Consider the following 14,980-nt stretch of genomic DNA (forward strand, 5'->3'; position numbering starts at 1 on the left):
ACTGCCTTGTATATTTTCATGTTTGGTAATAATGCACAAGTAGATAGAGAGGCAGCACATGGTGTCGTGCAACGGATTGCAGATATAAAGGGATGGCTAAGCATGACAGACTCTGCAGAAGAAGAGTGTAATGAGCTGGATATTGGTTGTTAGTTTTTGCCTCCTGAAATTACTCTTTTCCATTTTCTAGGCTTCGGAAAAAATCAGGCCCGGATATTAGATAGGCGTATGGTTGGGTGGACAAATAAGTTTTAAGAGCTTCCCTCTGTCAGCCTGCCTTCTTTTCTTTCCTTTTTTTTTCTAAAATATGACTATTGTCCTCTACTTATTGAATGGGGCTATTGGGTTATGGATTATATTTGCAAAGAAATGAATTCACACCCTGAAATCGAAGTAACCCAACAATAACAGCCACAGAACACGACATTTGCCACCATGACAGGGAACGGCTTGAAGCGGGATTTATGGGTATCACAGGCAGGAAAGGCAAAAATGGCAAGCCCAGCAAATCTCCCCCCCCCCCCCCCGGCAATCGATAACTAGGAATTCAATTCTTAACCAAATAGAAACGCCATTTGATAGCGGAGCTCTTTCTGGACCAAATTATAAATCAATATAAGCAACAAATCAGTCAATCCCTGACATTGGTGTAGATGGGTTTTTTTTTTTTTTTTGCTTTCTCTCTTTTTAAAATAAGGAGAGGCAAAATATAATATCTTCAACATCTCCTTCCTCTATTAAACAAACATATACACACAGAGAGAGACAGACAGACACAGAGAGACAGACAGGGAGGGAGGGAGGGAGAGAGAGAGATTGAAATGTACAAATTTTGAGAAAATCAGAACTGGAGCAAATAAATTCTGCACGGGCTTAACATTTCTATGCATTAAGATTAATTTTTAAAGCATGGCAGGAGTTTGGGGGAGAGGTACTTACAAACCCTAGCATACCTTTGGAAAAACCTAAACATTTAAAAGGGACCACGAAAAAAATTTTAATGGCTAAAAATACATTTCCCAAGGAACTAAAGAAGGGGACCTGAGGTGACGTGAGGATTTTTTTGATTTATTTAATTCAGGCCCAATCAAATTGAAAATAATCAAACAACGTTGTTCTGCCCAAAATATTTGCACAAGATCTGCTGGCAACGAGAGAATCAAGTCTTAAAATTAACACCCAATACACCAAAACCCATACAGCATCAGAACCTTGGCTCCCACCTGCTTGGGAAACAAGGGCCTATCGGAAATCCAGCTGCCCTGAGAAATAACTTCTCCTTTCTGCCTTCCTGTCCTTCAGGGTCTACAGAGTAAAAGCAGACTATGTGGATGTAAGAGAATTTTGCTTCTCTCTCCAAAGGGACACCCAACAATTTATTTCCAAGCACCTTCCTTGCTTGGCTAATTTCCTTCTCATCTTACTTCCTGGCAAAGCACATCAAATAGAGCAGGCTGAAAGGGGCATGCGGTTGGCTTTCTGTTTGCTCTTTTCCCTGCTTTTTTTCTGCAGAGTAATTCTATTCAATGAGATCACCTTACAGTTTAGCAAGCAACTTGCTGAGGGAGGGTGCAGTTCTACAAGTAAGTTTGCAAAATGCCTGCAATATACCCCACTGCTTAAGACATTACAAGGCTGAAGCTAACAGGATACAGTGTGTGTGCTTATAGTAATATAAACAAAAGTTTGGTTTCACATTCCAACTCCCAGATTTCTTCCTTAGAAAAAAAAAACGACAGAGATATCAGTTGATGCTTATAATAGGCAGACAGATAAATTGATCCCTCACTCTTTTTTTTTTAAAGAATGCATTTGGGGCTTGGCAATATGGGAAACGGCTCTTTCTATAATGCGTGTGATACCAAGGCGAAGTGATTGTTTTAAAAATAGATCATTTTTTATGGAGTCCAATCTTTATTCAAATCACTAAAAATAATAATCAGCTTAAGGTGAATATCCATGAATGATGAATATTTCCAAATAAAAGCTCAGACGATTAAGCCTTGTGATCTATTCTCTCTACCTGTGGTAGAAATTATATTTACGGTTTGTTTGTTTTTTAAGAGAAAGCTCCCCCAGATATACCACGTTTGAGCAAAATAACACATTGAGCTAAGTAAGGGATTAATGAAGTCTGGCTGAATTATTAGAGGGAGTGATGGTATTGAACGAAAAAGAAGGAGAAAGAGGGGAGGGTAAAATGGTAGGCTTCTGACAACTCCACATCTCTTGTTTTGATCTCAATTTGCTTCCCTCTGGCTGGCTTTGACAAACATCCTTGCCTGATGCCTTCCAGATTTCTCTCCTGAAGGAAGGAGAATGGATCCTGTGATCCTATTGCAGCCAACCTCCTCATCATCTTGGAATCACTGGAGGTTTTAAGAAGAGACTGGACAGCCAATTGTCAGGAATGATATAGGATCTCCTTCTTGAGCAGGGGGTTGGACTAGAAGACCTCCAAGGTCCCTTCCAACTCTGTTGTTCTGCAATTCACCAAGAGGCACAAATCTTCTACTCCCCTTTGTGTCTTTCAGTAAGTAGAAAGATTAGAAAGAGAGCCAGTTTTGTCTAGTGGTTAAAGCACCAAGCTAGAAACTGGGACAGTGAGTTCTAGTTGTGCTTCACGCATGAAAGCTGACTGGGTGACTTTGGGCCAACAACTCTCTCTCAGTCCAACTCACCTCAGAGGGTCGTTGTAGGGAAAATAGGAGGAGGAAGATGTATTAGGTTCAATACACCCAGTGCCTTGAGCTATTTATAAAAATAAAGGCAGGACACAACTAGCTAAATAAAGGAGAACCCTCAAGAAAGAAAAAAGCATCTAGAAAAGAAAGGGTGGGAGCAGATGACTCAGCACTTCTTAGACTCATAACACTTTAGAAGAGTGTTTCTCAACCTTGGCAACTTTAAAATATGTGGATTTCAACTCCCAGAATTCTTCAACTAGCATACTGATTAGGGAATTATGGGAGTTGAAGTCCACATGCCTTCAAGTTCCTAAGATTGAGAAATACTGCTTAGAGGATAAAATATTTGCCCTCTTTTTATCCCTCTGCTTTGGCAAAGACCTGCATGTACTGAAGCAGAAAGTGATATGAATTGGAATCCCAAGGGGAAACTTCTGATTATACATATCAAAGGGAATTATCTACCTCCCTCTCTACTGTCTATCATATCCTAAACTGGAGTTTTCCAGCACACTCTGGCTTAGGATATGCTTTGGAATGAAATTCCCAAATTTTCAGGAAGACTGGGGAAAATAACAGCTGGATGTCAACAAACCAGAAAATGCCTGCTTTGAATATTGCCTTAATCAAATCCCATCCTTCTGCTCCATCACCATGTTTCCAAGCAAGGATCAGCAGACTAAAAGTCAGGGCCCTGCTGAACTTCCTCTGGTACTGAAAGGTCTATTGATATAGGGCTGTAGAAGGACCTGAGGTACAAGTCACACAGGTTCATGCTACGAAAAGTCTAAAAATAAACTTTCGGGAACCCACCAGTCTTACCCAAGAATCAAATGAGAATCCAATCTTGCTTGTACCCTCTTTGGTTTCTTGGATTCAGAGTTTCTTCTCAAGGAAGTGCCCCAGGCCGATGCATTTCCAAAGCCACCAGCAGATAAACAAAGGTAAAACCTCTGAGTCATGCTAGGTCAGAGCCATGATTCCTTCTCTCATCCACTCTATCTCCTCTTTACCCATCCCAATCTTTCTATCAAGTGGAAATGGTCCATGTCTTTTCTCTCCTGTGTGAACTTGACCAAATATGTGCTGCTTTAGAAAAATCCATATTGAGACTGAGATGACACCCAAGAGTAGGTTGATTGTTCCACAGAGATGGATCTTAGTGTTCAGGATCCTGGGGTTATTTTGTATTTAGAGAAGAGATCCCAATTATTCAACCCCTCAGAGGTTAGTTCAATTGCCACCTCTTTCAGTGCTCCAAGGCAATGCCAGACCTTTTCTGCTCCAGTGCAAAATAGACAGGAGAAGCACTGTGGGCCTTTCACTCCATGTGTTTCAAAGATTGGGTCAGTTCTTTATTGGTTCTTGTTATTTTCAAGGAGTTCCTATGAGACAGATGTTATAATTATGTACAGACTAAAATGTTGATTTTTTTTTAATGTGATTCTGCTGCTAGGGGGAATGTTCCTTTACACATGCTTGGAAGGCAATGGATATCTGAAGATCTTCCTCCTCTATGGAGATTCTCAGTCATCCAGCTCATGGTTGTCCCAAAGGTGCTTTCTCAAAAGACCAGTGGACTTTGTTTTTCCTTGAAGATGTTTCACGCTTCATCCAAGAAGCACATTCCATTCATTTTGAATGAAGAGTGAAACATCTTCAAGGAAAAACGAAGTCCAGTGGTCTTTTGAGAAAGCATCACTAGTACTTCCTCGTCTTTCCTTACCTAAAGGATTAAACTTGCACAGCTCCACTAGGCAGCTCCCACAGGGATTGTGGGGAGTGTAGCTTATGTTGAGTGACCAATAAGCACAAAGTACTGGAGAGGACGAGAGGTACCATCCTAGATTCTTGAAAGAGAGGACTAGCCTGTCTTTCTTTTTTCCTCTTTGAAGCTATGGAGGCTCCTTTAAAAGAAAATTCAGGTTGTGTTCAGAAATCCGGATTACTTTAGTTGAACTGGTACTGCAATGGTGCTGAAAACAGTTCTCTGTAGGGGAGCTTTTTGTGTGCTGGGGAAATGGCTTATGAAATTTTAGTAGTTGCAGCCCTTAATAAACCAAAGGGGTGGAAGCCAGTGCCCCCACTATAAGCCTGATTGAATGCTGTCTGAATGCAACTGAATGCAGTTTGCCAAATATAAATGTTGTGCATGTTTATTCATATGCATGTCTATCGTGATAAAGATGCAGACACACATAGGATATAAAATGGGGGGGTGACTATTTTGCCTTTGTTGTGTTCTTGAGAGATTCTTTCATAATATTTTTCTTTATGGGTGAGTGTTTCTTCCTCTTTTTTCTTCTGTAGACATTGAATGTCTTTAGTCTTCAGCTTTGTCAAAGATATGGTATAATCATAAAGTCTTTGGCCACTTTAGAAAATCTTTATGTGCAACCAACTACGTATTTGCATTCTGGTGCATTCTGGTACCCGGGTGTCTATCCCCAAATAGGTGTAAGCCTCTTCAGGGCTGAAACTTAAGTGTCCTCTGGGAAGGCGTCTGTCTCTCCTTGTCTGGCTCTAACCACTGCAACTCAAAGCCAGTAGAAGCAGGAATGCAAAGTAAACTTTGGGGAGAGCTGTGTGCATGTAAAGAAGGGAGAAAGCCTTCAGGTAGAATTAGGTTGGTGTCAGGGCCAAATTGTTTGTATATGTGTGAGTGTATGTGAGAGAGGGGAGGGAGAGAGAGGAGGAGGAAGAAGACGAGGAGGAGGCTAGGCAGAGAAAGAAGCTGGTGTGGGTGGGGAAGAAGGGAGATGCTGCTGCTACCACTGCCAGTACTTCGTCTGGAGTATGGCGCCGCTTGAACACATTACTATTAATTTACTATTAGCCCAGACCATAACCTTTTGAATGTAAAGAGTGGCTTTTGAACATTTGGGCAACCCAATCCAATACATTTTCTCAGAACTCCATTTTACTAATTTCCACAAGTCTTCATGCTTTTATTATAGAAGCCTGCTGAAATTTGCAATCTTCTGCTGGAATACAGACAGTGAGCCAGAGACCCCTAATATGGAGGGGGCTTTTTCCACATTCTTTCTAAGAGAATACTTGTAATAGAAGACCTGGGATTAAGTATACCTCAAACTATATAATGGCATTCAGGTTTAAGAGGACTGCCAATGGCAGGAGGGTATTGGAATTAAGCAATGTATGTCTTTCTACGGACAATTACATTAATTTCCCTCTTGTGACTCTTTCCAAGGAAGCTATTTAGGCAGGAAGCAAACAGCCAACCCTGAAAGTGAGGAGCAGAATGGATAAATAATTGTACAGGGCTATTTTTGGTGCCTCGAGATGTATTAGGCTACAGACTCCCATTTCTCCAGCGAAAGGGTGATATGCACCCATGCATCAGTGGAGAACTAGGTAAGGATAAAGTCTGGTTAGAAGAACCATCAAGAATGGAAACACGCCTGTCATAGAACCTGGTCCTTTAAGAAAGGACTCTGAGAGGCTTAAGTCAGAAAAGGACAGTTTGGCCCACCTCTAGGAAACAGGATCTATTCCCTTAAAATTCCATGTCATAATCTTCCTGCAGAAGGCTACACATAGGCCTGTAGCAGATCTAAATGTTCTTCTGAGCACAAGTTTCTGTCTCAGCCTGTTGGAAACTTATTTAAGTGTCATTTGATTTGTATATTGTCCTATGGCAAGAGAGAGTCATGAGGAAGGAGATAATATCCACTAGGGGATGTTCCCCTCCATCAGAGACACAACAGCAGCTTGTGTTGTTTTCACACAAAAGTAGAAAAAGAGGAAGAGGGAAGAGGAATAATATCCTTTGTTGATTAACTCCCATATGTTCCTGTGTGTAGAAGAGCTGTTGACTATTGAAGGGCTTGTGGGAAGGCAGCGGAGGAGGAGTGGGAGGTGATGGCTTTCAATTTTTTCCACTGCAGACTATTGTGAGCATCCCATCTCTTGCAGAGAGTGGGAAGCTATTTGGTTTTCTCCTTTTTTTGGCAAGCTCCAATCAAATATATTCACTTCCCTTCATGTTAAGATAGCATTTTTCTTACCTCTTGTAGATGCCCTATTTTGCAACCCATTGTCTCAACTTTCTCTGGACAATTTCACCGTTGCTTGCTCTTGGGAAATAAAGGATACCTTCTGCACTATTATTGAGATAGTTGTTTCCATTCATTGACATTCAGCCAATACAATGTATGAAAAAAAAAGGTAAAGCACTAGATGTAGGCCTTCCATCATGCATGCCTTTAAAATGCTAATTCTGTGCTAGCTAACTGGGTAGGGCTTAGGAAAGAAGGCTTTTGGATGAGAAGGTCCTAGGCTCCTTTTTTTCTGAATTTAAAACACAGATATAAGAAAAACAAGTTGAAATCAACATGAGCTGATTGTCATCTAATTTCTAGCTAAGATAATAGGAGTCCCTGGGTCTAGTCCCATTCTCTTTGTCTGGTTTAGGTGAATTATCCATGATTGTCATCCCAACAACTGTTAAGACCTGTATATATATAGGGTCCATATACAGCCATTATATGTATAGATGCATCCCCAGGCTTGATTTGCTAAATGTATGGGAAATTCTGGGAAAGGCACTGATCCATAATAGGAGGAGGAGGATTGGGACAGCATGGAGGGAAATCCTAAAGGGAGAAGAAAGGTGTTGTCTTAACATTTACCTAGGAGCAAATTAGGCTTTTCTAGGGTTGCCCTAAACCTGATTTATGACAAGCATTTCTGGTTCATTAGCCTCCTTTCTAGGTAACTTGGATTAGGGCATAAGATAATGGGAAAAGGAAAAGGGAGTGAGCATGTTGCATAGCACACTTGGTTCCTGGAGAAAGTCTTGTTGCAAATTGTTTGCCAGAGTGGGTGCAAAGGAGGTCTCTTGTTTGTAGTGTGCAAAGGCCAGATCTTCTTTCCTAGCTCATTTACCATCAATTAAAGTTCCTGGGAACCAGGGTGGCCAGGGAGCGGCCTTCAGCCATGACATCCATGGGAAAGCTCTGCCCAGCTTAACTGGTTCTGGCAAAGCAAGAGGCAATGATGTGTGTTGGAGGCAAGAGAGAAGCAAGCAGAAGAAAACTGACTTAAGCAACACAAACAAAGCGACTGGCACACAACTTCTAGGGGTATGGTGGGGTTTTTTTTTAATCTCCTCCTTTCCTGACCACAAAGATGTGGTATTTTCGGCCTACCTCCAGCCTTTCTGAGGTGTTTTTGCCTGACAACCTCTCTGGGAAGAGCAGGACTGCCCTGTATGAACCCAATTGCAAGGCTCATGCACTATACCTTCTTTCTTTCTTTCTCTCTCTTTCCTTACTTTCCTTCCTTCCTTTCTCCTTCTTTTCCTTCTTCTTTTCCTTCTTCCTCTTCTTCCTCTTCATCCCCCTCCTCCATCATCCAAACCAGGACTCAAAACTTCTTAACTGAGTTTCTCTTTGGAAGAAACCTTTCTGACTCCCATTTCCCTCCATCCTCAACAACCAGGTAGCAGAGGAAGCAACTGAGAAAGAAGGAGAGGGGAATAACCTCTGCTGAACCCCTGGAACAAGCTTTAGGACCTTAACTTAATTTCCACTTAGACCCAAGGAGGCAAATGGAGCGGGAGGCTGGAGGAGGGGTGTGTGAGGTAGGACAGAGACCAAAAATCTAGTTCCCCTCAGTCGGACAACCCTGTCAAAGCCTTCTCCTGGGAGGGGGTAGGGGGGAGAGCTAGAGAAAAACCAGCGCTTCCAGCTTCCCAGCCCTCGGGAGAAAAGGGTGCGGGTGGAAATCTTTCCATTCCCGGAAAAACAGCTCCTACCCTACCGCCGTCACCATAGCTCGACGCCCCATGTGAGAGAAGCAGGGAGACTTTGGAGGGGAAGCAGAGGCGCAAGGAAGGGAGAGAGAGAGAGAGAGAGAGAAAAGAGCGCACTTACGGATCTCGCCAGGGATCCATTTGAGAAGATGTACCTTCCCAAACCGCAGCCCGAGACGTCGTAATCGCACTAACTGCCTTGGTCCCTCTGTCCCAGCGTTAAACAGCTCTAGCAGCTGCGATGGGAGACAGTTAAGATTATATATGATGTAAATATATTGTGGGTATGTCAGCTCCCCCAAACCATAAAACTTAGTTTAATGACATCACGTGCTCCGCGTGAGCCACTCAGGGCTTTCGCTTTGGGCAATCCACATAAATAACCTTCAAAAGTTTTAAACTGCTAAATTCAGTCAGAAGCCATTGGTATTTCTGCTAATGTTCTCAGGGAAAGTAAAAGCTTTGGCTGAAAAAAAGAAGCCTGGATTATTATTGTTATTCTCACCGCTTCCCACTCCCCCCACCCCCTCCCAAAAGCTCACCCGCACACAGGCACAGATTTGGAACTTGGTGTCTGTCATTTCTCCCCCCCCCCCCAACTCTCCCTTTCTTGTTTGGAGGCTTTTTAAAAGTTCCCACTGTGTTGACATGGATGACTATGAAAGGTAAGCGATGTTTCATTTCCTTCTCTGCTTTTCAAGAATTCTTTAGGAAAAAGGCGCTGTGAAAAGTGGGCAGAAATTGAGGGGAGAGAGGTGGGGGGGTAGGAGGTCTTGCACAGCAAAAGTCAACGACAAGCCCAAACCACCAAATATTAATCAGGCCTGAAAAATTACTTTTTAAAAAGACAGGAAAGTGGTCAAAATAGACCCACGTTGTTCGCTGAATAAACGAATAATTAATCATAAGGCAGTGTATCTCCCGGCTGGTTCGCCTTACCGTAATGGAAAAGTTGGAGCTAGTGCTGTGGGCTTGCAAATTCTCCCTCTCCTCCCCCCCCCGCCCCCACCCCACTCTCCTTACGATAAAACAAAAGTACATCTGATTTTGTTAACCCTAACTTGTCAAGTTCAGTTATTCCTTGGCACATTTCCGACCAAATGAAAAGGAGGTGCCTTGGTTTGTGGAGCTGAGGGGAGGGAAGTCAAGACAAACCAGAATAAATGAGACAGATGTAAAACAGCAAACCTTGGCTTAAGGTTAGAGAACAGTTATCCAAACATGTCTACATGTCTCCAATGCCTTAATAAACACCCCTTAGATTTACATAGCAGAGTTTATGCTTTCCAAACATCTACATTCTCTCTCTCCTTCCCCTCCCCCCTTGTAGGCATGTATTTTTTTAATATATAAAAAACTGCTCCTGTTTGAAAATTTTAGATCGTTTACAAGGCCATCTAGCATCGCAAAGGAAAGAAATGGGGAGGGGGAACCAATTTTTTTTATCTATGCTTGCAAAATTTGAACTATTAGTGGCAGAAAACCCAAATGAAATCAAGCTACCAATAGTGTAAAAGCCAGAAAGGAGAAAGGGGGGGAAAGGGCTTTCAGGTAGACAGAAAATTGCAAATAAAACAATTGCCATTGCCTTAGTCAACTTATTATTATTATTATTTTATCTTGTCAATAATGAAAAGACTATGCTAAAAATACCAATGAACTTAAGAGGAACAGAACAGACATTTTTAGGTGAGAGACAGAAAGCGATGGGTTTTAGGAGCATCTTCAAAAGCTCCCACCATCCTGAAGAGTAACTTTTGCTTCAAGGTTCAGGAAATTGCTCCCTTCTTTGAGATGGTGTGGAGGAAAACAGTACAAAGGTTTACTGTGCTACTGAGATCATTCCCACGAATTCCCAAGCATGCATTTCTACTGTAAATAGCCCCAAAGACATGCCAGACATGAGCGTTAGTTTGGGTGGGCTTGTGTGTGTTTGAGAGAGAATTTGACAATTGCATTCCCCAGACTCACATTGATACATGCAATTCAATAAAACACATATATGGATCTATGTAGATACACATGAAACATCTATGCACCGAGTTCGGCCTCCCACACTTCCAGAGGCCTGCATCTATCCCAGTCGAAATCAAATTTCCACCTAACTGGGTCCAGTAATATCCCCAATAGGCAAACCAAATAAACAAACCAAAAATATAGAAGCATGTGAACATATATGTATGCAAGTTTTATACTGCATATTCCGGATACCGTTTGTCTGAAACCCAGCACACAGAAGTGTCCCCTTTGTTCTTTACCTTTGAGCCCATGTTCCTTGAGAATAAAGTAAAAACCTGTCATTCTAATTTTGACTCCTTTTAATAATCACACACATTCAAGAAGCTCAGATATTGTCACCAATAGCCCAGTTTCTTTCTGCACAGCTTTCACTCTAACTCCATGGGAAGTTAACTGTGGGGCAGGGGGAAAGAGCCAGCTTCCTTCCAACTGAGTTGGAGAGGGGGGAGTATTATGGTGAAATTCTTTAGAAATGTGATCTTGTTTGGACTGTTGCTATAAGATGCAATGGAAAGAAAACTCTGAGAAACGATCCAGACAAGTTTTGAAGACACCAAACTAGGCTGCGTAAATAGGAAAAGTTAAAAATTCTCAAGCTATCCAAGAAAAGAACAAGCACTTTCCCTTCAATGAGGAAAGGGAGTGAATAGATCATCTGCAATTGAATTTATCATACCCCAAATTATTCTGCTGCAATAATAATAATAATAATAATAATAATAATAATAATAATAATAATAATAATAATGGCTAGAAGTAGATAAGAGCCTATTTTAGGATCTGAATTGGATCTTAAACTGATTTCTATTACATTTCCATTTTTGCTCTTAGGACAGAAGTCTCAAGTTCCACGAATCTGAGCAAGCCTTTAAATCTAAAACTCAGGGACCCAATTAACTGAAAACGGAGTGCACTGAATACCATAACAAAAAATATTTTCTAAAAAATAAAATGAAGGAAACTAAGAAAATATTAGATCTGGTGTTGGGCAGCGCTCAAGAAAAAAATGTTTAATGATTTCCTTTATCTCCACCCACCCCAAACTTGGCCTTTCATTGTTGAAGTATTATTTACAGTTTATTTTGATGAATCTATGAATATTCATCTATTCAGTCATTCCATTCAGTCATTCCACGAGCTTTCACATATGATATTACAATCAATAAATATACTATAGGTATTACAACACAGGGAGAGAAGGAAGGGGGAAGAGACTAAAATTTAAATGGACTATATGTAAACAAAGTGTAATTTGGATAAGGATTGTATATATGTACATACTACATTAATTACACAACAAATAAATACACGGGAATATTTAAGCCAAGTGAATTCACACACTTTCCCACCAATCCCCTCATTCCATTCCTCCACAGTTCTTTACTATTTTGCACAAGGATCTCCCAGGAGAGATGCGGAAACAGTGTTGCTCTTAGTCCGTTTCACTTTCTTTCATAGGCCAATAATACAAAAATAAGTAAATGGGGAGGGAATAAGATGATTACAGAAAAACATCCCCAGCACTGAACAAACACATCCTAGAGCAAACAGATTTCCCAGGGTCCCCCCCCCCCTCCCGGTTAAGAGCATCTTAGGAAACGACTTCACGGGGCAAATTTTTTATTCCACGCGCGCGCGAGACGTCAATATTGTCTCGAGATCACTAGCTCGCGCTTGCCCGATCCTAGGGAGGCAAGTTTGCTCGGGAGGCGGCGCCCCTCGGCCGGCGGCGGTAGGATTGGAACCGCGAAGAAGTGCTCTCATATCGCGTGTGGTCGCTTCGGGCGCAAAATCCGACTTGGACGCAAAGTATTAGTAGGCATTTCAACAGACCTGAACTTTCCAAGACTTGCAATGGATAGAAGCCGAGGCCGGGAAATTGGGGGGGAAAGAGAGAGAGAGAAAATAGCGACGGTCGCACTCACCCCTCTTATGCATAACTTGAGCTTCCCTTTTATTTTATTTTATTTTTTTCTAAAGGGTGTCCTTGCTTAGGTTAGCACTTAGGGAAAAATCGCCCCTAGTAGACTGGAGAGCGAACTTTGAGAGGGAGCAAGGCTTTTCCTTCCCAGATCAGCGGGACCCAGGTTAGAGAGCAAGGGGCCGGTGGCAACTCCAGAAGGCTTCACCCTGAATTCTTGTTGGAAGCTAAAGACCCGGTCTGTTTGCATACTAATCAGAGGACGCCTTTGTCTGCCAGATTTGCAAGGGTGTGTAGTCTGTCCCAGGCTGCTACCCTCCCCTCCGCCCTTCCTTTTTTCCCACCTCCCAAAGAAAAAAAGTTTTCCTCAAGGTACAACAACGGCTCTCATCCAGACGTGCTGCTGACTTCCCCGCCCCACCCCACCCCGACCTTCTACCTAGACAGACTCCTTGCTTTTCAGTTTGGAATCTTTCTTCCATTTCATCCTCCGATTTTGAAACCAGATTTTGATCTGCCTCTCATTCAAACACAGGTTGTTGGCGATCTCTATGCGCCTCCGACGGGTGAGATAGCGGTTAAAGTGGAATTCTTTTTCTAGCTCCAGAGTCTGATAGCGAGTGTAGCTGGTCCTAGAACGTTTGCCATCGGCTTCTGGAAAAGAACAAGATACCGGATGAGGACGAGGGGTGGGAAAGAGTCACGTTAAGCAGGGCAGGCAATGCCAAGGAAGGGAGAAACCAAATGTGCTTAAAGGAAGCAAGAGGAAGGGGACGGGGGTGGGTGGGTGGGTGGGATAGGAGGTTTGGTTGGCTCTCCCCCATAACATTGATTATATTTACTGGTAAATCGGGGGTCCCGATTGCCCATACTTTAACCAAAACTTTGGATTCCGTCTCAAGCAAGCCAGGCTCACCGTTTAAAACCCGAGAAAGTGGAGCTGAAGTGTCGGAATTAAATTCAGTGAGGTCTTTCCTTCGAAAGAAGAGAAAGTCGTGGCTTATGGGACGTGCAAAAGGTTCTTGGGAGGGGGGGTTGAGGGGGACACAACTCTAAATAACCACAAGCTCATTTTCTTCCCCAGAAAGTGTGCGCTCGAATTCAAGTTATTTCTTCCACTTAAAAATCTTCCTTCCTCCCTACTTCCTTTTCGCCCCCCCCCCATGGAATATTGCCTTTATACCCGTTTTGTTTCTATGATCCAATTATGCCGTCATAAATTTGGGCGTATATAGCCTCTAAGCCTTTTAGTGGACAGTTTTACGAGCAATTGATGCCTTAGTCGTAAAATTTACGACCCCGGTTCTCCCCCCCCCCTTGTTATTTGCCCCGTATGGCCTATAAAACCAAGGCAAACCCTGTGAAACAAAATCGAGAAGCGAAAGTTTACCGTGGCTCATGTGTAGTTTGGTCATCCACGGATAGATTTGTGGTGGCTGCTGCGGCGACTGCTGAACAGGCTGGCCGCTGGGCTGGGCTGCTTGCACCGGTTCACTCTTGATTTCCCCACTGGTTTTAGATCTATCTTCCAACGGCGTGGGGTTGTTGGTGCCACCAGCCTTCTGACTGTAAATTCCTGGGTTTAGAGGAGCCTGGTCGTCTCTGCCTAAAGTGTGCCCTGAAGATCCCATGACAGTACAGGAAGGCCGGTCAGGGTTAGATCTGGGGGTTGAAGACACGTCCACACCGTTCAGAGAGTTGGAAGCCCCAGATGAAGGGAATGTAATGCTCAGATCCAGCCCAGTATAGCAGCACCTGGAGGGCTGAACCTCAGGCAGTGATCCATAATTCCCATAACTTTGCATGGAATACGCAGGAACATTTTGATTTTGCTTATAGAAGGAATTGGCTACGTAGGAACTCATGTCAGAAATTATATTTCCCCCCCACCCAGCTTCTCTCTCTCTCTCTCTCCCTCTCTCTCTCTCTCCCTTGCTCTCTCTCTCTCTCTTACACCCCTTTGATTAGACTTGATTTGTGGCCCTTTTGAAGTTCAGGGTTTTTTGTTCTCCAAAGTGCAGAATTTATAGGTGGGGATTCTTCTTTTCTTTATTCTATGTGCGCTGCCCAAATATGGGATGTTTAAAGAGAATCACGTGACAGTGTTGGCCAGTCATAAATTTGGCTTGATGACCCCAGGAGGTTATTGATGGAAGCCCGTGCAACGTATGTGATATGTTGGTATAACGAAGCCCTGGGAAGGGGAGGAAAAAAAAACAGGCCCCACACTCAAAACACCGAGACAATGAGTCTAGAGCGTCACCTGGTGCTAAGTTCGGGGTATGACGACTGATTCGAATTCTACCCCTTCGAATTCGACAGGCTTTGGGGGTGTGAAACAACACAAATCCTCTAAAAAGTCTTCCAGGGGATCGAAGGCAAGCGCGAGTTTGAGTTTTCCACCCCGGCGAAGCCTGGGGAAAGTTTGCCTTTGATTCAAACCGATGAGTGGGATGGACTTTATAACAACACGACCCTGCGATGATTCGTAAGCCTGTTTCCTTGGGTGTGCCACCAGGCTCTCTGGTGGGTGTCTGGCTGTGTTGCCCGGTTCTGTGTGCCCGCCAACAGAATACC

General features: G+C 43.0%; 1 protein-coding gene and 1 long non-coding RNA gene across 2 annotated transcripts in view; both read right to left on the reverse strand.

Annotated features, from left to right (window-relative positions):
• The window catches only part of LOC106538099 (uncharacterized), a 94,365-nt gene that overhangs the window by 61,673 nt on the left and 17,712 nt on the right, over positions 1-14,980 (reverse strand). The gene's annotated exons all lie outside the window — the stretch shown is intronic.
• On the reverse strand, positions 12,838-14,327 carry HOXC5 (homeobox C5). Its single transcript, XM_014052494.2, has 2 exons — positions 13,794-14,327; positions 12,838-13,057 (listed from the first exon to the last, which is right to left on the reverse strand). Exons 1-2 carry the CDS (start codon positions 14,266-14,268, stop codon positions 12,843-12,845), a joined length of 690 nt encoding a protein of 229 aa, XP_013907969.1. The 5' UTR covers positions 14,269-14,327; the 3' UTR covers positions 12,838-12,842.

Source organism: Thamnophis sirtalis, unplaced genomic scaffold, assembly GCF_051295495.1.
Source record: "Thamnophis sirtalis isolate CommonGarterSnake01/CBP01778 unplaced genomic scaffold, rThaSir2_p1.2 scaffold_3, whole genome shotgun sequence".
Lineage (NCBI taxonomy): Eukaryota > Metazoa > Chordata > Lepidosauria > Squamata > Natricidae > Thamnophis > Thamnophis sirtalis.

Bases quoted from the DNA above. Each gene is read 5' to 3' on its own strand.
- HOXC5 (XM_014052494.2), bottom strand. From the start codon at position 14,268: ATGAGTTCCTACGTAGCCAATTCCTTCTATAAGCAAAATCAAAATGTT. The intron at 13,058-13,793 runs GTAAACTTTCGC...GTTCTTTTCCAG, and splicing joins CAAACTACACATGAGCCACG to AAGCCGATGGCAAACGTTCT.